Here is a 22180-nt window from a genome sequence, read left to right as displayed (position 1 = left end):
CTGCTCTCTTGCATTGGCCGGGCATACAGGAACGATACGCTGGTTAATGGGAATCCCTGCGTCCTCACCATAGGTGGTCCTGATCGGGTTTGTATGTCATCTGCCCAGGGCCGGATTTACCATAAGGCAGTGTAGGCACGTGCCTACTGGCGCCTGATGATAGAAAGGTGGCTCAATCCCCTCTCAGAGCGCCTCCCTCTCTCCTTCCCTATGCAGAGTCCTGAGCAGAGTGTAAATGACAGGTTACTCACCCGGCTCTCGGCATTCCAATGATGAGATCTCCATTCAGGCTGGGAGCACCACTAGCTCCTTAATACTAAGGGTACTTCTGCCAACCTAATACTAAGGGTCACCTGTAGCTACCTATGACAGGCAAGGGAAGTAAGGGAGAAGTGACAGCTGGGCCAGCCAGAACACTTGTGGTGCGGTGTGGTGGGGGTTTGTAGATTCATGGAGGGGCGGAGTCTAGGGTGCCAGGAGATCTGTACCTATAGGCTCCTGTGATGTAAATTAAATGTCAAGCACACAAATAACTAGGCTGTGTTCCTTTTTTTATTTCTCTGCCTGAAAGAGTTAAACATCAGGTATGCAAGTGACAGTTTTCTCTCTGGGTCGGGACCGGGTCGGGCTGGGTCAGACTATAACACAACCCTCACTGATAAGTAATTGCAGCCATAAAACACTTTAATTTAAGTAAATTGCTACTAAAAGCAAAAAAGAGATAAAAGGGTCCATAATTCATAGATTTGAGCTCTGGCATACTTCAATGAAGGTGTCATTGAGCAGAGAGCACAAAACAGTAAAAACGTAAAAACTATATTTAAATATAAAATAAAACTGTGGGATAACTAAAAAAAAAGTCATTTTTAGGAGAAAGAGGACAGATACAATTGTTTTTATCATCAGTTTATTTTCACCTCGGATGTCCTTTAACCACTTAAACCTATCTGGACAAACATCCTCGTCCAGATAGGCTGACCTTGCTCCAGCCGGTCGTGTACGCTCCCGCCGCCGGTCGTTGGCCCAGCGATCAATGAATGGGATTATAGCTCCTATTCATTGATTAAAGATGGGATTATAGCTCCCATTCATTGATCGAAGTCCCCCACAGAAAAACCCGACAGCTTCATGTTCCTGGAAGCGTGATCGAACGCTTCCAGGACTTTTTTTTACTGTGGCCTTCTTGTGGCCAAATAGTAAAACTACACCGACATCCACTTTTTATTAAATAAACACATTATTTTACATTTAAAATGACCTGTTTACCTCCCACACTAAAAATTACTCAAATCAAATTTTTAATATGAACTTGAATTGAATGAATATGAAATTTTTAATCTGAACTTTTTAAATATGCATGTCAAAGGAGTATATTAATATAATTTTTTAAATTATGGGCTTGTAAATAGTGATGGACGCAAATTGAAAAATGCACCTTTATTTCCAGATAAAATATCGGCGCCATACATTGTGATAGGGACATAATTTAAATGGTGTAATAAGCGGGACAAATGGGCAAATGAAATACATGGGTTTTAATTACAGTAGCATGTATTAATTTCAAACTATAATGGCCAAAAACTGAGAAATAAGGATTTTTTCCCATTTCTTTCTTAATATTCCTGTTAAAATGGATTTAGAATAAAATTATACTTAGCAAAATGTATCACCCAAAGAAAGCCTAATTGGTGGCGGAAAAAACAAGCTATAGATCAACTCATTGTGATGAGTAGTGATAAAGTTATTGGCAAATGAATGGGAGGTGAAAGTTGCTCAGATGCAAAAAATGAACAACCCTGTGGGCTGAAGTGGTTAAAGAGGACCTGTAAGGACTCATAGCAAAACATAAAAAATTATTCAGCATACCTATTGTTAAATGATTGTATCCTGGTTTCAGCATCAGAAATGCTTTATATAGGTAAATATTTCTGTATATTGCTATGTAACCCCGCCTCCCAGTGATGACACAGCCTAGGCTATGATGTCACACAGTCTTGTCCCCCAGAGCACTCTGGGAGATCATATGATTGTTCCTGCCTTGATTCACTTTGACTGCAGTAAAAATGCCACTGTCACTCATAAATTTAACCACTTGAGGACCGTAGTGTTAAACCCCCCTAAAGACCAGGCCGTTTTTTACTAAATTGGCCACTGCAGCTTCAAGGCCTCAGGCCTTAAGGCCAGGGCAGCACAACACACCACACAAGTGATTCCCCCTCCCCCCTGCCCTTTTCTCCAGACTAACAGAGTTTTCTGTTGGTGGGGTCTGATCGCTCTCCCAGTGTTTCTTTTCTTTTTTATAAATATTTACGTTTTTTTTTTTTTTTTAAATAAATTCTATTTATTATTTTTTTTTCTTAAATACCTCCCTTCCCCCAGCCAGCCAATCACAGCGTTTGGCTGTCATAGGCTTCAGCCTATGCGATCCGATCGCTCTCCTGTGTCACACGGCTGTCCCCATCCCCAGTACAGCGCTGCTGCAGATCGCAGCGCTGCACAATGTGAATAGATGGCGGTTTTGACATCTAACAGTCTCCTAGCGGTGATCATTTAATTTGTTCATGCTGTTGATCTTCCAGGAGCCTGCAGGTCAACATCTTTACTGCTGACAGACATGAAAAGTAAAAACAGACAACACCAACTGCCCTTATCTATAAACGCACCCACTAGCAATGTGAGGCTAAAAGTGTGTGTGTGTGTGTGTATATATAGGTTCACAGACAGGAAACTGTCAGGGCCATGGTCATGACATCACACTGTGGGAGGGGTTTCACCACAATATCAGCCATACAGGTTCCCCTGATGATCTATTAGGCTACTTGCACACCAAGACGTTGCGTTAGGTGCTACGTTAAGGTCGCATAACGCGCCCCTAACGCAAGGCCTGGTGTTGCTGGATGTGGACGTCGGAGTGAGCCGCGTTGTGCAGCTCACTCTGGCGTCAGTAATGCCGTGATGCGGACTCTTGGACGCATGCGGCATCACGTGGTCCCGCCGGCCAATCGCCGCACAGAGCGGCCGCACCAGGAAGTAAACACTGCACGTCACAACGTGCAGTGAATATTAATTAGCCACGTGCCTGGCCGCTCTCCGCTCCTCCCCAACATGACTGCGCATGTGCAAACAGTCTAACGCGGCTTAAGCCGCTCTAACGCCGTAGCATGCTGCACTTTCACTACAACGTGCAGCGTTACATGTAACGCAACGTGGACAGTGTGAACAGCCCACTTGTGTTACATTGCTGTGCGTTGGGGGAGCGTTACAGGCTGCACTAACGTACGCCTGTAACGTCTTAGTGTGTAAGCAGCCTTAGAGAAAAGGTAGAGATTTATAGGGGGTATCAGCTACTGATTGGGAAGAAGTTCAATTTTACATTAAAGTTTCTCTGTAAGGATACACAGTATACATACAGTATATTCTCTACATTTGTTACACTGGTTTGAGTTTTCTGTTATGCTGTATTCCAGCATATGTTCTTCTTCCCTGTTCCTCCCTCCCATGTTGCGCTCTTCCAAGTGGCGGACCTTATCTCACAGCGCGGCACCCCCTGACTGACAGGCGGCCTTATCTCTGTGCCAGCTCCTATTTGCCGGCAGATTTATAACGTGTTCACAGAACCTGCATTCTGGGAATTCCTCAGATAACACAAATAAAATAAATCACACTCTATTCTCTGACATATAGCAAATGGGTTTGATTTGTGAGGCTAAGGAGAGAAATATGACTTGTTTTACCTCTCAGCTATCAGTGCTCTTAAGATAATTGTGTTAAATTATACAGATGTCGGGTGATGTATTAAGCATATGTGACAGCTACAGAGACAGCCTATAGCTTTATGTGCATGACTGCATTAGAAAACAAAAACAAATAGTTAAGTTAAGGACTCTAGGTGCTTTTTTTTACTATGTATGTCACAAGGGTATATTATTGTTATTTTTGCAAATAAGTGCTAGTAACTATTTATCGGGTACAAAAAAAATACAATTTTTTTTCGAAATAATATATTGTCCCCATACATTGTACTAGGGACATAACTTAAACATTGTAATAACTGGTACAAATGGGCAAATAAAATTTGTAAGTTTTATTTACAGTAGTAATTTATTTTAAAACCATAGGGGAAGGAATTGGAGAAAAAGTGTATTCTTTATTTTTTCCCCTTGTTTAACCCTTAAAATTAATAGAAAGTAAAGTAATTACTGAAAGCAAATATTTCCCCTAAAAATCCATGTGGGGGGGGGGGGGGGCAAGATATAGATCATTTCAGTGTGATGAGTAGTGATAAGGTTATTGGCAAATGAAAGGGAGGAGCACTATCAGATGAAAACTACTCTGGCCCGTAACGGTAAAAACCCCTCAGTGGTTAAGTGGTTTCATATATCTCGGCATTTACCTTATGCTACTGGAGTTTCCTCATTCTTTTGAGTTACCTTTTATTTCAGTAGTGCATATACCGTATCCCAGTTGCTACTGTTTTTCATTTTGTTAACCACTAGCCGCATGAGCGGCAGTATATCTCCGCCCCTCAGTTGCTCTCTAACCGCTCCTGGGCCAATATGCAATTCACTTTTTCATCTGAGTTATCTCCTAAGAGATTTCATCTTCTCTTTAAACTAACTTTTCAGGCTTTTTACAACTGAAAAAGTACCTAAAAGTTGGCGAAAAAAAGCGCTATGAATTTTATGTTGAGTATTTTCTTGCTTGCTGTTGGCTTAAAAGGAATTTTATGTCAAGTTATAAAAATACCACCTAGGAAAAATCTCAGGAGAAAAAGGGAATTGCATGTGGGCCCAGGGGTGTAGATATTCGTCTTCTTGTTTGTATGTGCGGCGGGCACAAATGGGGTGTGACCAGTGAACGGGAACACAGTTCTGATTTATTGATTAAAGTGCCGATATCAATGATCACCGTCATCAATGAGATGCCTGCGGTCATGCGTAGTACGCTAACAGGAAATAGTGCGTGAGGACATCTTGTGGCCAAATAGTAAAATTACACCTACATACATTTTTTTTTTATAAAAAGACCTACACATGCAATTAAAATTAACCCCTTACATCCCACGCTCTCCCATAGTTACCCAAATAAAACATGCATTCCCAAAAAAGAATGACAATTTAAAAAAAAATACCTAAATAGTTACCATAGGTACTGAACTTTTTTAATATGTATGTCCAGAGGGTATATTACTGTTATTTTTGAAAATGTGGGCTTGTGAATAGTGATGGACACAAAATTTAAAAAAATGCACCTTAATTTCCAAATAAAATATTGGTGCCATACATTGTACTATTGAAATATTTTAAACATTGCAATAACTGGGACAAATGGGCAAATAAAATAGGTTGGTTTTAATTACAGTAGCATGTATTATTTTATAACTATAATGGCCAAAAACTGAAAAATAATGAATTTTTCCCATTATTTTCTTATTATTCCCATTAAAATGCATTTAGCATAAAATAATTCTTAGCAAAACATACCACCCAAAGAAAGCCTAATTGGTGGCGGAAAATACAAGATATAAATCATTTAGTTGTGATACGTAGTGATAAAGTTATTGGCAAATGAATGGGAGGAGCGCTAAAAGGTGAAAATTACTGTAGTCCATAAGGGGAAAAACCCGTCAGTGGCTTGTATGCATTGCGGTGAATATATGAATATATATATATATATATATATATATATATATATATATATATATATATATATATATATATATATATATATATATATATATATGTACACACACACACACATACATACAGTGCTGGCGAGGTTGGATAAGTGTAAAATTTGCACCAGGGCCCATGGCTCTTTAGCTACGCAGCTGATAAAATAGCATAAAATATCAGTATATAAACTTTTGAAAACATTAAAATGAAATTGGACGAAGCACAAAACTATTTCCTTGGCTGGCCTGCTTGAACGGTTTACAGCAGCGAAGGGATACAGTTATACAGGGCCGATCCCTGCCTTCTATGCGGATATTCGGAGTGACTCAGTATAAAGTTATTATAACTGAGAGAATGACATCTTTATTTGCGGAGGAATTTCTCGCAGCTCGATGGGATGAGTTTGGTATTGTGAGCGAGTCGAATGCGTTAGTCATCCCTGACTGTGCAGAGAATGCCTCCCAGCAGAAAGTATAAGCAGATAAAGAGGCACCAATGAGATATAACTCACTTCAATCTCACCTCACACACAATAAAACTCCTCCTCACGGAATTCCTATTGTCATTTCACAGATTATTGTGCCGCAGAGATGATTAGATCATCAGAGCTACAAACAGGCAGATAAAAAGTTTTAAACTGAGAGTTTAGGAAAATGCTAACTTTTCTTAAAGTGGAGCTGAACTCTTGCACAGAACAGAAGGAAAACAGAGAAATGCACCCTGTGTGTATTCAGAAAGTTTAGGCTGTCCAATTTCCCCTTATTTGTGTCTAATCGCAAGTTGTAATTTGATCCCTCCCCTGTATCACATCATTGCCATGGCAGATAAGCAGATAAGCCAGTTTGAAAGCACAGGCTGTAAACAATATGTCTGCTTCCATGAATCAGGAAGTAGAAACTGTGCGGATTTATTTTAGGATTGGTACCAGCTGTAACAAAGAAATGTTTTTTGTTTAACTAGTTCAACCCCAAGGGTTTTTACCCTAACGGACCAGAGCAATTTTCACCTGTCAGTGTTCCTCCGGCAAATATTTATGTATTTTTTTTTAAACTGATTTTTTTTACAAGTGTTTTTTTTTTTTTGGGGGGGGGAGGGGAAAGGGGGGCTTTGGAAGTGTAAGTTTTTAATTTTATAAATGTTGTGTATGTGCCTGTATGTGTAATTTTACTTTTTGGCCACAAGATGGCACTAGTGAACACTTTCCCGGTTTATAGGAAGTGTTCTATTTTTTTTTACATGTATCTAGCTGTGACTGTTTCCTATTTTATGAATGGACATGGCCGCTGATTGCGGTCACGTCCATTCATTCCAAGCATTACGATTGGGTAGAGGACTGCTCAGTCATCTTCCCCAATCACTGAACACGGAGTCCTGCCGGAAATGGCGGCAGGAGCGGTGTGCACACGTGCGGAGCGGCGGCGGGAACGCGTGACTTATTAAAACGTCCTGTTGCCTTTAACAGGCTCAAACAGGACGTTTTAATAAGTTAGAGTGCCGATAAATGGTTAAACGTTATTATGCTGTTGCGTATCTTTTGGAGCAGAGAGGAGGTCTAACTTCAGGTCCACTTTAAAGCTCACTTAGCACCAGTACATTATTTTACAGTAAGGCCCCATTTACACTTAATCAGTCGGTGCACGTTTTTTTTCTTCTCCATAGTGGTGCATTGTGAAAAATCTTTCAGTTAAAACGCGTATAGTGGGAACTGAGCCATAGGAAAACATGGGCATTACTTTGAAAATCAGTTGTGCTTTCAGTTACAACTGGGAGCAACTGATTAAGTGTAAATGGGGCCTAAAGTCAACTTTCCCATAAAGGAGGTTCCTAACGCAGAATGCCATTGGGGGGCTGGGAGATAGGGGGAGTGGCTTAGCTTACCTACCAGGGGGGATGTTCGTATAGCCCCCCCCCCCCCCATCCCTGACAAGGTCACCAACACCGGCCACATTTCAGAGAATCCACCTGCTTCTCGCTACCGGGCGGCAGCCGCAATGCATGCCAATAGATGCATGCAGTAATGCATGCTGGGAGCTGTAGTCCACACATCTGCCTGGCGGGGGAATGTACTCCCCAACATACTACAGCTCCTGGTATGCAATGAGGTCGGACGCGAGCTCACGGGCGGATTCCTTGAAGTGTGGCCAGCTGCGGCCGGTGATGGTGACCTTCTCAGGGCTGGGGGGGATGGGAGGGGGACTAACAGCAATTAGCAAGTTGAAAGGTATCATTTTTTCCATATGACAGTTGTCCAGTGCCATCTTGACGGTGTCTTAAAGTGGGCTGAAACTCCATATTAACTAAAAAAGTAAAGAAAAAATTAATCCAATAAGAAATTACTGTTTAGCCTACCTATCCTGTTGTTTTTAGTGGTCACTGTCAGATTTAGGAGAAATGCGATATGAAAAAAAGAAACTAATATTTCTGCTGGTTTCCATCTTTACTGTTTTCATGTGATGTCAAAGGTGATATCACCTCTCCCTCCCTTTTTTTTTACAATTTACCTCAGTGAATTTTCAGTCCCTACTGCCATAGTTTTCTGTCCCTTCCACAGCAAACATCACCTAGGCAACAGGCTTACATCGCTGTGTAAACTCTTCTTGGGGGGGAGGGGGGGATTCAAATACATTCTGATCTAAAGCTGGGAATACACGGCTCGATCCTGAGCCATTTAGACGGCTCGATAGATAATTTCCGACACGTCCGATCTCCCGCCCAATTGTTTCCGCGCTCGATTCTGCATGCAGGACAATGGGAAAAGATAAGAAAAACGAGCGGGAGATAAGAGAATCGCCTGCAGAATCGAGCACGGAAAACGATTGGGCGTGGAATAGAGCGCCAAAATCGAGCCGTGTATTCCCAGCAATAGAGTTCTTCTCTTACCCAAAGGAAGCTTTCTGTTATTTGCATGCTGAGATAAGCATGTTTTGTAGCCCAAAAAAAAACTTTCTAAAGGAGCCCATACACCTAACGATTTTCCCGCCGATATATAGCAGATTCGATCACTATGATCGAATCTGCTGTGAAATCGTTGCGCAAACGCTGACCGAATGATAGATTTCCGTCCGAAATCGATCGTTCCCATCGATCCGTCCGTGTAGAAGATTTCGCTCGATCGCCGGCGGGTCGGGAGTGCGTCGATAGCGGCTTTCGAATGTCCGACGACTGACGCTAGCTGCAATACATTACCTGCTCCGGCCGGCGCAAGTCCCCTGGTCTCCGCTGTCTTCTTCTCCGCTGGGCTCCTGGGCTGCAGGCTTCACTGTACTTCCTGTCTTGGCAGGAAGTTTAAATAGTAGAGCGCCCTCTACTGTTTAAACTTCCCCAGACAGGAAGTACAGTGAAGCTGCAGCCCAGGAGCCCAGCGGAGAAGAAGACAGCGGAGACCAGGGGACTTGCGCCGGCCGGAGCAGGTAATGTATAGCTGGCAGGGGGGCAGCGGCAGCTCCACAGATGGTGAATCGGTTTCAGGCTGAAATCGATTCACAATCTGTTTGCAGTAAAGGCAGCCATACGATCCCTCTCTGATCAGATTCGATCACAGAGGGATTTATCTGTTGGTCGATCTGATGGCAAATCAACCAGTGTATGGCTACCTTTAAAATCCCACTGGCACTGCACAGTTCCTACAGTTAGACACTCAGACCAGGTAAAAAGAAAAAAAAATTAAAAATTTTTTTTTAAAGGTGTAGCTTTGGATGTTACAACCCCCTTTGATGCCACTGGTTAAGCTTTGGTGTGGTGTTGGTAGGCCACAGATTGTTAGCGACCCCTTAAAGGACCACTGTAGCGAAAATCTTAAAATGTAAAATACATGTAAACACATATGAATAAGAAGTACATTTCTTCCAGAGTAAAATGAGCCACAAATTACTTTTCTCCTATGTTGCTGTCACTTACAGTAAGTAGTAGAAATCTGACAGAACCGACAGGTTTTGGGCTAGTCTATCTCATAATGGAGGATTCTCAGCATGGCCTTTATTCTTTATAAAGACACTCCATGAAAAAGATGTATACAATGACGCTGGCCAGCCTCCCTGCTCACTGCACACTATTTTAGTAGTTGGACGGAGCAACTGCCATTCACTATGTGCTTTTAAAAATAAAGAAAACCCTGAGAGTCCCCCATGAAGAGATGAGCTAGTCCAAAACTTGTCGGTTCTGTCACATTTCTACTACCTATTGTAAGTGACAGCAACATAGGAGAAAAGTAATTTAGGGCTCGGTAAGAAATGTACTTCTTATCTGTATATGTCTACATGTATTTAAAACGTTAATATTTTCATGACAGTGGTCCTGTCGTAACATAACCACACTGCGTCATCACTCCAGTGCCACATTGCACATGCGCAATAGAACTTTCAATCCAGGTTTGCCTTGTGTATGATCATATCACACAGATTTCTTCCCACTCCTCACCTGGACATCCTGTCTTCCCGTCCATCTCCTTTGTGTCCTGATGTGCTGCTCGGGGTTCCAGGCTGTATCCAGCAGCAAAATGAGATGTTTCAGCAGATCCTCCTCCAGGCCCCGCTCCTCAGATGCAGAATTATCTCTCAGGACCATCTCTTGCACTATCTATCCTCATAGGTACAGCAGGGATCCAAAATTATTTAGTCAAAGTATCGTCTTATCTTCCAATTTCCGTGATGGATTCTGTTATTCCTGGAGAGAGCAGAGGCTTGGAGCAGAGAACGGAACTCCCCGTCATACAGCAGTTTTTATAAGGCAACTTATAGAGGCTTTCCAACGAGTAGCAGAATCGAATTTCATTGTGTCACCTCTTAAAGCGGACTCGGACTCTTGCACAGCACACAATGAGAAGTCTTCATTCCACGTCTAGTTGCTGAAGGAATTCACTACTCTGTGTTCTCTGCTTAGCTGGATCCAAGTGTCTAATCAGTTCTTTTCAGCAGCTATGAATAGACTGCAGGAGACCTCTGCCCAGGCAGCCCTCCACATACAGTAAACCCTGAGGCTTAACCCTTTTAGTGCTCCCTGCAAAGTCAAAATAAATTAAAACCAAGTCCTAAGTTTAGTTTCACTTTAAATCCCATCCTCAAGTCCCTAACATTCCTCAACTGATAGGGCAACAATTTTGGAACCAAGCAGCGGCCAGCATGAGCTGATCTGTGGACAGGAGAGAATGGACAGGTGGCAAATGTGGTTTCCTATGGCTTGGAGTACAGAGAAAGTTAACACACTCATTTGACACTTTTCTTTAAGCACTAATGTGGATAGCTGTGCTCACACTAGATTGCCCTACTCTATAGGATTGATATAGAGGGCCCCTAGACAACCAATAGGCCCTAGACATTTGCCCAAGTAGCCTTGTGTGCGATCCTGCTGTGCTTTAGCCACATGGGTGTGCAGAAATGAGTGATTGTCCAGTAGCAGATGGTAGACCAGCAAGTACATACTGCCATCCTTCCCTCTGTAGATTGGCCTATAGGGGATTCTCTATGTGAACAAATCTCCCCAGTCTGTTTCTCAGCAGGCCGTATAGTGTGGCAAACGACGGTGTTGTTGCATTATGTGCAGAGCATTTGGCATTTTCCAGTTCACTTTTCCGCCTGAGTTTTTTCTTAGCAGATCATTTTTCATCTACTGTTTAAAATAACTCTTTAGCACTCTGCAAATGAAAAAGTACCAAAAAGTAGGCGAAAAGTACTGTTAAAATTATTCTGAGTATTTTCTTGCTAGCTGGTGGCTAATGCTGCCCATACACGGTACAATAAAAATGTTCGATTTTCTAGTTTTTTCAACCCAAACAATTGAATCGAATGAAAGTTGAAAATAATCTTTTTTTTTTCGACCAAGAAAAAGGAACGATTATCTAGTTTTTTTCTATAAGAGTCCGATCGGACATGTTGGAGAAATCTTTATATTCGATCTAACTGAATAATTGAACTAAATTATCTAATCGAAAAGAAATGAAAAATTGTACCATGTATGGGCACCTTTAGAAGGTATTTTATGGATAAGGTGTAAAACTATTACCCAGGAGAACATTGAGGAGATATTTTCAAACTTAAAGGGACACTATGGTGAAACATTGTAACATTTTAAATATGTGTAAAACATATACAAATAAGAAGTACATTTTTTCCAGAGTAAAATGAGCCATACATGACTTTTCTCCTATGTTGCTGTCACTTACAGTAGGTAGAAATATGACAGAAGTGACAGGTTTTGGACTAGCCCATCTCTTCATAGGGGATTCTCAGGGATTTATTTATTTTCAAAAGCACTTAGTGAATGGCAGTTACTCTGTCCAACTGCCAAAAAACTGTGTAGCGAGCAGGGAAGCCGGCCAGCATTATTGTTTAAATCCTTTTTAGGGAATATGTTTATAAAGAATAAAAGCCTTGCTGAGAATCCCCTATAAAGAGATGGACTAGTCCAAAACCTGTCACTTCTGTCAGATTTCTACTACTTACTGTAAGTGACAGCAACATAGGAGTAAAGTAATGTATGGCTCATTTTATTCTAGAAGAAATGTACTTCTTATTTGTCTATGTTTGCACATATTTTTCATTTTACAATTTTTCGCTATAGTGCCCCTTTAATAAAATGCATTTTAAATCACCAGCTAGCAAGAAAATACTTCACATAGTTTTGAAAGTACTTTTCCACCTTTTCAATTGCAGAGTACTGAAAAGTTATTCTAAATAGAAAATGAAATAATTATCTCTTAGGAGAAAACTCAGGGGAAAATGGTAATTACATTTGGGCCAATGGGCTTGATTCACTAAGCGTAGCGCCCCGTAACAGCGCAAGTCAGCTACTCTTACACGCGCTAGTGAATCAACGTGCTTTATTTTAGTGTCCCTGCATGCTATTGGCAGCGTACCGTGCGTAATCGGGGAGCGGGCACTCTGCGCATGCTATGCTGTTGTATTGCAGCATAGCAAACGCTACTAATTTACCTTCGGCTCCACTCCTCCCGCCCTGAGCCCCAGCCGCCAGTCCAGTCGCATTAAAGGACCTGATCCCTGCACTCTGATTGGCCCAATAGGCTGTCTGTCAAGCGGGATGGTTCTGTAGTGGCGGTCTGATGGAAGGAGGGTGAAGAAGCGGCTGTCGGGGTGGGAGGGGCTATGCATTATCCTGTTGGCCCTGGACCTCATTCTAGATATGTGGAGGAGGTCTACCGTTGGCAGAAGCGACCCGTTGATCTTCTCCTCGGCGTTGATTACACTTTGGATCCTTTGTACATCGGTCTTTCACCAGGAATCATTCATATGCATCAACTTTTTCGGGGATGTGAAAAACACTTAATAGCAATCTTACATTTTCCATTGTTATAAACCAATAAAAAATAACCCGTTTCTGAAGTTTATTGCAGTATGCCTATATGTTTATCTATTGTGGTAATCAAGCCCTAAGTTCTATCTGTCTTTCTATTGCAGGTCCCCTCATGGTGATTGTAGAGTTCTGCAAGTATGGCAACCTGTCCAATTATCTGAGGACCAAGAGAGATGGCTTCATCCCGTACCGGGTAGGCAGAGGCCTGTCCTCACATGCCCCTCATTCTTGTCATCAGTCATGTGAGCTATAGTCGCCCCTCATCCATCTCACCCGACCAGCTCCTCTTCATGTCCAGAGTCTGGCGTCTGTTTTGCATTAAGGAAATGGGAAATATTAAGCAGGATGGCATAAGAAGTGTAATGGGGATATTTTCCTTCTGCAGTTACACTGATGGGTCTTGTCATTAGAACCGGACATTTTACTATAAAGAGAACAGGCTAATGCGTGAGCCCAAGTCTTACCGGCATTAGTGCCCTTTCATACCACCGCCAAACATATCATGTATGGATACTAGTTATTGTCAGGTTATTTTAATTCATTTATTATTATGTATGTATGTAATGCTGATCTTATTCACTGCTGTACATAGTCATGTCACTAACTGCCCTCAGAGGAGCTCACACTCTAATCCTACCATAGTCATAGCCCAGTGTCCCTATCATAGTCTGATGCCAGTTTTGGAAGAACCAATAAAAATATCAATGTTTTTGAGGTTATGAGTAGGGTTATGAGTAGGCGGGGTTAGGAGTAGGTGGGCGTGGTTAGGGTTAGGTGGGGGTGGTTAGGATTAGAAATAGGTGGGGGGTTGTTAGGGTAAGGCATAGATAAGTGTGGGGTTCAAGTGAGAATTTGAGTACAGAGGGTAATAATAGTAGACTATCAGAAAATTACCAATATTCTATCACCGCTATTATAATATTATAATATCATGTTTGTTTGATAGCACCATACGGCTGAATTGGCTGCACATCAGCGTTTCATTACATTATACAGCCCCGAGCCCGGCTCCGGCAATAGACAGCATTTATGTTTATATATATGTAGATGGATAAAGCTCTGTCATGTTGTTATGGGCGTCTGTGTCCCTGAGGGGGGATTTCCGCTAACTCCTCTATCGTTATTCCTTCCATCTTTGCAGGAGAGATCCCCGCGCTCTCGCAGTCAGGTGCGCTCCATGGTGGAGGCCGTCATAGCTGACAGGATCGCCAGAGAAGGGGTGAATGAAGGAGCAATATTTGGCAGGATCCTGATGACTAAAACCCACAATCAGAGGAACACAGAATGTAAGAAACAGCACATAACACTCAGTGGCGTAACTAAGGAGCTGTGGGCCCCGATGCGAGTTTTACAATGGGGCCCCCCAGGCACTCTATACATAACAATTGATACGGCGCACCAAAACCTGCTAATGGCAACTACAGTGTCAGAGGTGCAAGAAGGGGATGGGGAAGAGCTTGTTAATGTTTACCACTACTCAATGTATATATAGAAGTGATTATTATGAGCACAGGACCAATAGAGAACTAATACTGTAGTTGAGGGAGGGCCCTTCGGGGCCCCTCTGGCCCAAGGGCCCCGATGCGGTCGCTACCGCTGCACCCCCTATTGCTACGCCCCTGATAACACTGCTGAACACATAAGGGGGAGAGCTCTGCCCATATTCATTCCTGATACAGGAAGTGGCACAGTGGGAGAAAAACTATGCCCACAACTGCAGAATCCATTGTGAGCTGGGGTATAGGCTGGTGGTGATGGTCATGCCTAGAACTCATGGAGTTACATCAGCTGACTTGCAAAGCTATGATTTGCTGTGATCACATCCTGGTTTAGCATATGATCATGACTAGCAAATCAGAGACTTGCATATCTGTCACCTGACCAAACTGATCACATGCTTCTCCATGACTTCTCCTAGGCAGGACCATCACTAATCAGAGACTTACATATCTATCACCTGACCAGACTGATCACATGCTTCTCCATGACTTCTCCTAGGCACAACCATCATTAATCAGAGACTTACATATCTATCACCTGACCAGACTGATCACATGCTTCTCCATGACTTCTCCTAGGCACAACCATCATTAATCAGAGACTTACATATCTATCACCTGACCAGACTGATCACATGCTTCTCCATGACTTCTCCTAGTCATGACCATCACTAATCAGAGACTTACATATCTATCACCTGACCAGACTGATCACATGCTTCTCCATTACTTCTCCTAGACACGACCATCACTAATCAGAGACTTACATATCTATCACCTGACCAGACTGATCACATGCTTCTGCATGACTTCTCCTAGACATGACCATCACTAATCAGAGACTTACATATCTATCACCTGACCACACTGATCACATGCTTCTCCATGACTTCTCCTAGACATGACCATCACTAATCAGATACTTACATATCTATCACCTGACTACACTGATCACATGCTTCTCCATGACTTCTCCTAGACATGACCATCACTATTCAGAAAGTTACATATCCATCACCTGACCACACTGATCACATGCTTCTCCATGACTTCTCCTAGACATGACCATCACTAATCAGAGACTTACATATCTATCACCTGACCAAACTGATCACATGCTTCTCCATGAGTTGTCCTAGACACGACCATCACTAATCAGAGACTTACATATCTATCACCTGACCAGACTGATCACATGCTTCTCCGTGACTTCTCCTAGACATGACCATCACTAATCAGAGACTTACATATCTATCACCTGACCACACTGATCACATGCGTCTCCATGACTTCTCCTAGACATAACCATCACTAATCAGATACTTACCGTACATATCTATCACCTGACTACACTGATCACATGCTTCTCCATGAGTTGTCCTAGACACGACCATCACTAATCAGAGACTTACATATCTATCACCTGACCAGACTGATCACATGCTTCTCCGTGACTTCTCCTAGACATGACCATCACTAATCAGAGACTTACATATCTATCACCTGACCACACTGATCACATGCTTCTCCATGACTTCTCCTAGACATGACCATCACTATTCAGAAAGGTACATATCCATCACCTGACCACACTGATCACATGCTTCTCCATGACTTCTCCTAGACAGGACCATCACTAATCAGAGACTTACATATCTATCACCTGACCAGACTGATCACATGCTTCTCCATGACTTCTCCTAGACACGACCATCACTAATCAGAGACTTACATATCTATCACCTGGCCAGACTGATCACATGCTTCTCCATGACTTCTCCTAGATATGACCATCACTAATCAAAGACTTACATATCTCTCACCTGACCAGACTGATCACATGCGTCTCCATGACTTCTCCTAGACATAACCATCACTAATCAGAGCCTTACCGTACATATCTATCACCTGACTACACTGATCACATGCTTCTCCATGACTTCTCCTAGACATGACCATCACTATTCAGAAAGTTACATATCCATCACCTGACCAGACTGATCACATGCTTCTCCATGACTTCTCCTACACATGACCATCACTAATCAGAGACTTACATATCTCTCACCTGACCACACTGATCACATGCTTCTCCATGACTTCTTCTAGACATGACCATCACTAATCAGAGACTTACATATCTATCACCTGACCACACTGATCACATGCTTCTCCATGACTTCTCCTAGGCAGGACCATCACTAATCAGAGACTTACATATCTATCACCTGACCAGACTGATCGCATGCTTCTCCATGACTTCTCCTAGGCACAACCATCATTAATCAGAGACTTACATATCTATCACCTGACCAGACTGATCACATGCTTCTCCATGACTTCTCCTAGGCACAACCATCATTAATCAGAGACTTACATATCTATCACCTGACCAGACTGATCACATGCTTCTCCATGACTTCTCCTAGTCATGACCATCACTAATCAGAGACTTACATATCTATCACCTGACCAGACTGATCACATGCTTCTCCATGACTTCTCCTAGTCATGACCATCACTAATCAGAGACTTACATATCTATCACCTGACCAGACTGATCACATGCTTCTCCATTACTTCTCCTAGACACGACGATCACTAATCAGAGACTTACATATCTATCACCTGACCAGACTGATCACATGCTTCTCCATGACTTCTCCTAGTCATGACCATCACTAATCAGAGACTTACATATCTATCACCTGACCACACTGATCACATGCTTCTCCATGACTTCTCCTAGACATGACCATCACTAATCAGATACTTACATATCTATCACCTGACTACACTGATCACATGCTTCTCCATGACTTCTCCTAGACATGACCATCACTATTCAGAAAGTTACATATCCATCACCTGACCACACTGATCACATGCTTCTCCATGACTTCTCCTAGACATGACCATCACTAATCAGAGACTTACATATCTATCACCTGACCAAACTGATCACATGCTTCTCCATGAGTTGTCCTAGACACGACCATCACTAATCAGAGACTTACATATCTATCACCTGACCAGACTGATCACATGCTTCTCCGTGACTTCTCCTAGACATGACCATCACTAATCAGAGACTTACATATCTATCACCTGACCACACTGATCACATGCGTCTCCATGACTTCTCCTAGACATAACCATCACTAATCAGATACTTACCGTACATATCTATCACCTGACTACACTGATCACATGCTTCTCCATGACTTCTCCTAGACATGACCATCACTATTCAGAAAGGTACATATCCATCACCTGACCACACTGATCACATGCTTCTCCATGACTTCTCCTAGACAGGACCATCACTAATCAGAGACTTACATATCTATCACCTGACCAGACTGATCACATGCTTCTCCATGACTTCTCCTAGACACGACCATCACTAATCAGAGACTTACATATCTATCACCTGGCCAGACTGATCACATGCTTCTCCATGACTTCTCCTAGATATGACCATCACTAATCAAAGACTTACATATCTCTCACCTGACCAGACTGATCACATGCGTCTCCATGACTTCTCCTAGACATAACCATCACTAATCAGAGCCTTACCGTACATATCTATCACCTGACTACACTGATCACATGCTTCTCCATGACTTCTCCTAGACATGACCATCACTATTCAGAAAGTTACATATCCATCACCTGACCAGACTGATCACATGCTTCTCCATGACTTCTCCTACACATGACCATCACTAATCAGAGACTTACATATCTCTCACCTGACCACACTGATCACATGCTTCTCCATGACTTCTCCTAGACATGACCATCACTAATCAGAGACTTACATATCTATCACCTGACCACACTGATCACATGCTTCTCCATGACTTCTCCTAGACATGATCATCACTAATCAGAGACTTACATATCTCTCACCTGACCAGACTGATCACATGCTTCTCCATGACTTCTCCTAGACATAACCACCACTAATCAGAGCCTTACAGATCTATCACCTGACCACACTGATCACATGCTTCTCCATGACTTCCCCTAGACACGACCATCACTAATCAGAGACTTACATATCTATCCCCTGACCACACTGATCACATGCTTCTCCATGACTTCTAGGCATGACCATCACTAATCAGAGACTTACATATCTATCACCTGACCACACTGATCACATGCTTCTCCATGACTTCTCCTAGACATGACCATCACTAATCAGAGACTTACATATCTATCACCTGACCAGACTGATCACATGCTTCCCCATGACTTCTCCTAGACATGACCATCACTAATCAGAGACTTACATATCTATCACCTGACCAGACTGATCACATGCTTCTCCATGACTTCCCCTAGACCATCACTAATCAGAGACTTACATATCTATCACCTGACCAGACTGATCACCTGCTTCTCCATGACTTCCCCTAGACCATCACTAATCAGAGACTTACATATCTATCACCTGACCAGACTGATCACATGCTTCTCCATGACTTCTCCTAGACATGACTATTACTAATCAGAGACTTACATATGTATCACCTGACCAAACTGATCACATGCTTCTCCATGACTTATCCTAGACATGCCCTTCACTAATCAGAGACTTACATATCTATCACCTGACCACACTGATCACATGCTTCTCCATGGCTTCTCCTAGACATGCCCTTCACTAATCAGAGACTTACATATCTATCACCTGACCACACTGATCACATGCTTCTCCATGACTTCTCCTAGACATGACCATCACTAATCAGAGACTTACATATATATATATCACCTGACCAGACTGATCACATGCTTCTCCATGACTTTTCCTAGACAGGACCATCACTAATCAGAGACTTACATATATATCACCTGACCAGACTGATCACATGCTTCTCCATGACTTTTCCTAGACAGGACCATCACTAATCAGAGACTTACATATATATCACCTGACCAGACTGATCACATGCTTCTCCATGACTTTTCCTAGACAGGACCATCACTAATCAGAGACTTACATATCTATCACCTGGCCACACTGATCACATGCTTCTCCATGACTTCTCCTAGACATGACCATCACTAATCAGAGACTTACATATCTATCACCTGACCAGACTGATCACATGCTTCTCCATGACTTCTCCTAGACATGATTATTATGATTATTCTGGGGAGCAGTAGGTAGAGCTTCCAAGAGACAAAATATGAAGAGACAAGAAGGGTTCCAATGTAGTGTAGTGTGTAAGTGTGATACATGGATGAGATATGGAATAAAGAGAGATATTTACAAGCCAAGCGACCACAGTACAGGGTGTGTGGAGAAGACCTGTCCCCACCTGGGATTGTGGTTTCTTCCGAAGGTATAAATTGTCGCTCTTCAAAAGTAAGACTCCTGGGGGTACGGTGAAATGACAGTGAAAGAGCACCTTTCAGATGCCTATTAGGTACTCCAAGACATTATAGTGCTCACCTGCTGACATTGTATTGACCTCATTAAACTGAATACTATTTTTATTTAATGATCTTTCATTTAGGTAAACCACATAGTACATTTTAAACTGCTTTTAAAGTTTGTATACTTTTTTGGTGTTATGTGAATTCAGCCATGGAGTTGGAAAGAAATTATTTTACTATTTTGGGGCTAATTGGACCGAGCCTTGTAAGGGTTTTGGCCTTCCTCTGGATCAGCCGGGATATGTCAGGGTGCAGGCTGGTTTTGTACCTTATTTTCCGGTTGAATTCAATGGATGGATGTCTTTTTTCATCCAAACTATCTATGTAACATAACATTGGTAATTGGATATGACTGAAGAGAGATCCCAGATGAGGGAGAGGATTAAGCTGGCCATACACTGGCCCGATTTGCGGCCGTTTCGACAGCAGATTCGATCACTGGGATCGAATCTGCTGCCAATCGTTCGTGCTAAACGCACCCGCCGATCCGATTTCCTCCCGAAATCGGATTAGTCCGTCGATCGCGCCGTGCGGAACAATACCGTCGATCGCCCGCGGGTAGGGAGCGCGTCGCTAGCGGCGGTCGATCCGATACAGGTATAGATTACCTGACGCTGGCTCCCGGGCATCTTCTCCGCGCTGCACCGCTCTGTTCCTGCTTCCATCCCAGCGTACATTAACTTCCTGTGTCACTGCAGTGACCAGGAAGTTCAAATAGAGGGCTCTCTATTTGAACTTCCTGGTCACGGAGTGACACAGTGTACGCTGGGATGCGGTGCGGGGTGCAGCGCGGAGAAGAGGACCCGGAGCCAGCATCAGGTAATGTATACGGGGGGGGGGGGGGGGGGCAGGCGGCAGGAGCAGCTCAACAGATTGAACAGATTGTGATCGGTTTCAGGCTGAAACCGATTCACAATCTGGTTGCAGTAAAGGCAGCCCTACGATCCCTCTCTGATCAGATTCCATCAGATAGGGATCTGTCAGCTGGTCGATCTAATGGCAAATCGACCAGTGTATGGCTACCTTAAGGCCTACGCTGTATTAAGCTCTGACGGTGATGCATTGTCCTGAACACACACTGTGATATCTCCCCCGTACAGTGAAAGACCTGTGGCATTGCCCACTAACCATGGAAGATTTGATCTGCTACAGTTTCCAGGTGGCTCGCGGCATGGAGTTCTTGTCATCCAGAAAGGTAAAGGTTCTAAAGATTTATAAATAGTCCGAAACAAATGAAGTATAGCAATGTATTTCTACTCACAGGGCTGTTTGGTGATACACAGGAAGTGGAATAAAATTAGGAGTGACTGGAGAGAAGATTCCCTCTCCACTTCCTGTGTGGGAGGAGCCTGAACTGAAAGTAGTATTTTGGTTAATATAGTTAGATTAATGATAGTGATGTCATACACTTACATGGTTTAAGTTGCTGAAGATCACGTGGGTGTTTTGGGCTCTTACTGCTCAGTCCTGCTAATAGAGTTGGAAGCAAAGAATGGATTGAGCCAAATAGAAGAACTCAGAAAGAAGTGGCTGGCTGTACTGTACCACTGTGGTGACAAGAGATCAGTATAGGTAGCCAAGCCATGGGTGCCCTTCAGCTGTACTGTGTAACTCCAGCCCCACCCATCCCCTTCTGCTAGGACACATATCAGCCATGGAGGCAGACTGAAAGTTGGTCTCGGAATGGAGTCCGTGTGCAGTTGGCCGTGGGGGGGGGGGGGGAGGCCCCATATAGTTGGCAGTCAATTGGCCATGGGTGAAAGGTCACAAGCAGTCAACCATGAGGGAAAGCCATGGGCAGTCAGATGTGGGGAAAGGGCCACAATCAACCATGGGCAGTCAGCTGAGGAAGGAAGGTCATGTCCATGGATAGAAGGCAACAGACAGTTATCTGAGGAAGGAAGACCATGTCCATGGACAGAAGGCGGTCACAGGCAGTTAGCTGAGGAAGGAAGACCATGTCCATGGACAGAAGACCACAGGCAGTTAGCTGCGGAAGGAAGGCCATTTCCATGAATAGAAGGCCACAGGCAGTTATCTGAGGAAGGAAGGCCATATCTATGGACAGAAGGCCACAGGCAGTTAGCTGAGGAAGACCATGCCCATGGACAGAAGGCCACAGGCAGATAGCTGAGGAAGGAAGACCATGTCCATGGACAGAAGGCCACAGGCAGATAGCTGGGGAAGGAAGACCATAACCATGGACAGAAGGCCACAGGCAGTTAGTTGAGGAAGGAAGACCAT

At 43.1% G+C, this 22180-nt stretch overlaps 1 protein-coding gene across 2 annotated transcripts in view; it reads left to right on the top strand.

The window, feature by feature from the left end:
• The window catches only part of FLT4 (fms related receptor tyrosine kinase 4), a 312818-nt gene that overhangs the window by 263467 nt on the left and 27171 nt on the right, over positions 1-22180 (top strand). For both annotated transcript variants that reach the window (XM_068278407.1, XM_068278408.1), the window contains exons 20-22: positions 13085-13173; positions 14122-14266; positions 21037-21131. In XM_068278407.1, coding sequence (XP_068134508.1) covers positions 13085-13173; positions 14122-14266; positions 21037-21131 — 329 coding nt within the window. The remainder of the gene's footprint in view (positions 1-13084; positions 13174-14121; positions 14267-21036; positions 21132-22180) is intronic.

This window comes from Hyperolius riggenbachi, chromosome 3, assembly GCF_040937935.1.
Source record: "Hyperolius riggenbachi isolate aHypRig1 chromosome 3, aHypRig1.pri, whole genome shotgun sequence".
NCBI lineage: Eukaryota > Metazoa > Chordata > Amphibia > Anura > Hyperoliidae > Hyperolius > Hyperolius riggenbachi.
Note: the sequence above shows the minus strand (reverse complement) of the source record. Positions and strands in the feature narration are given on the sequence as shown.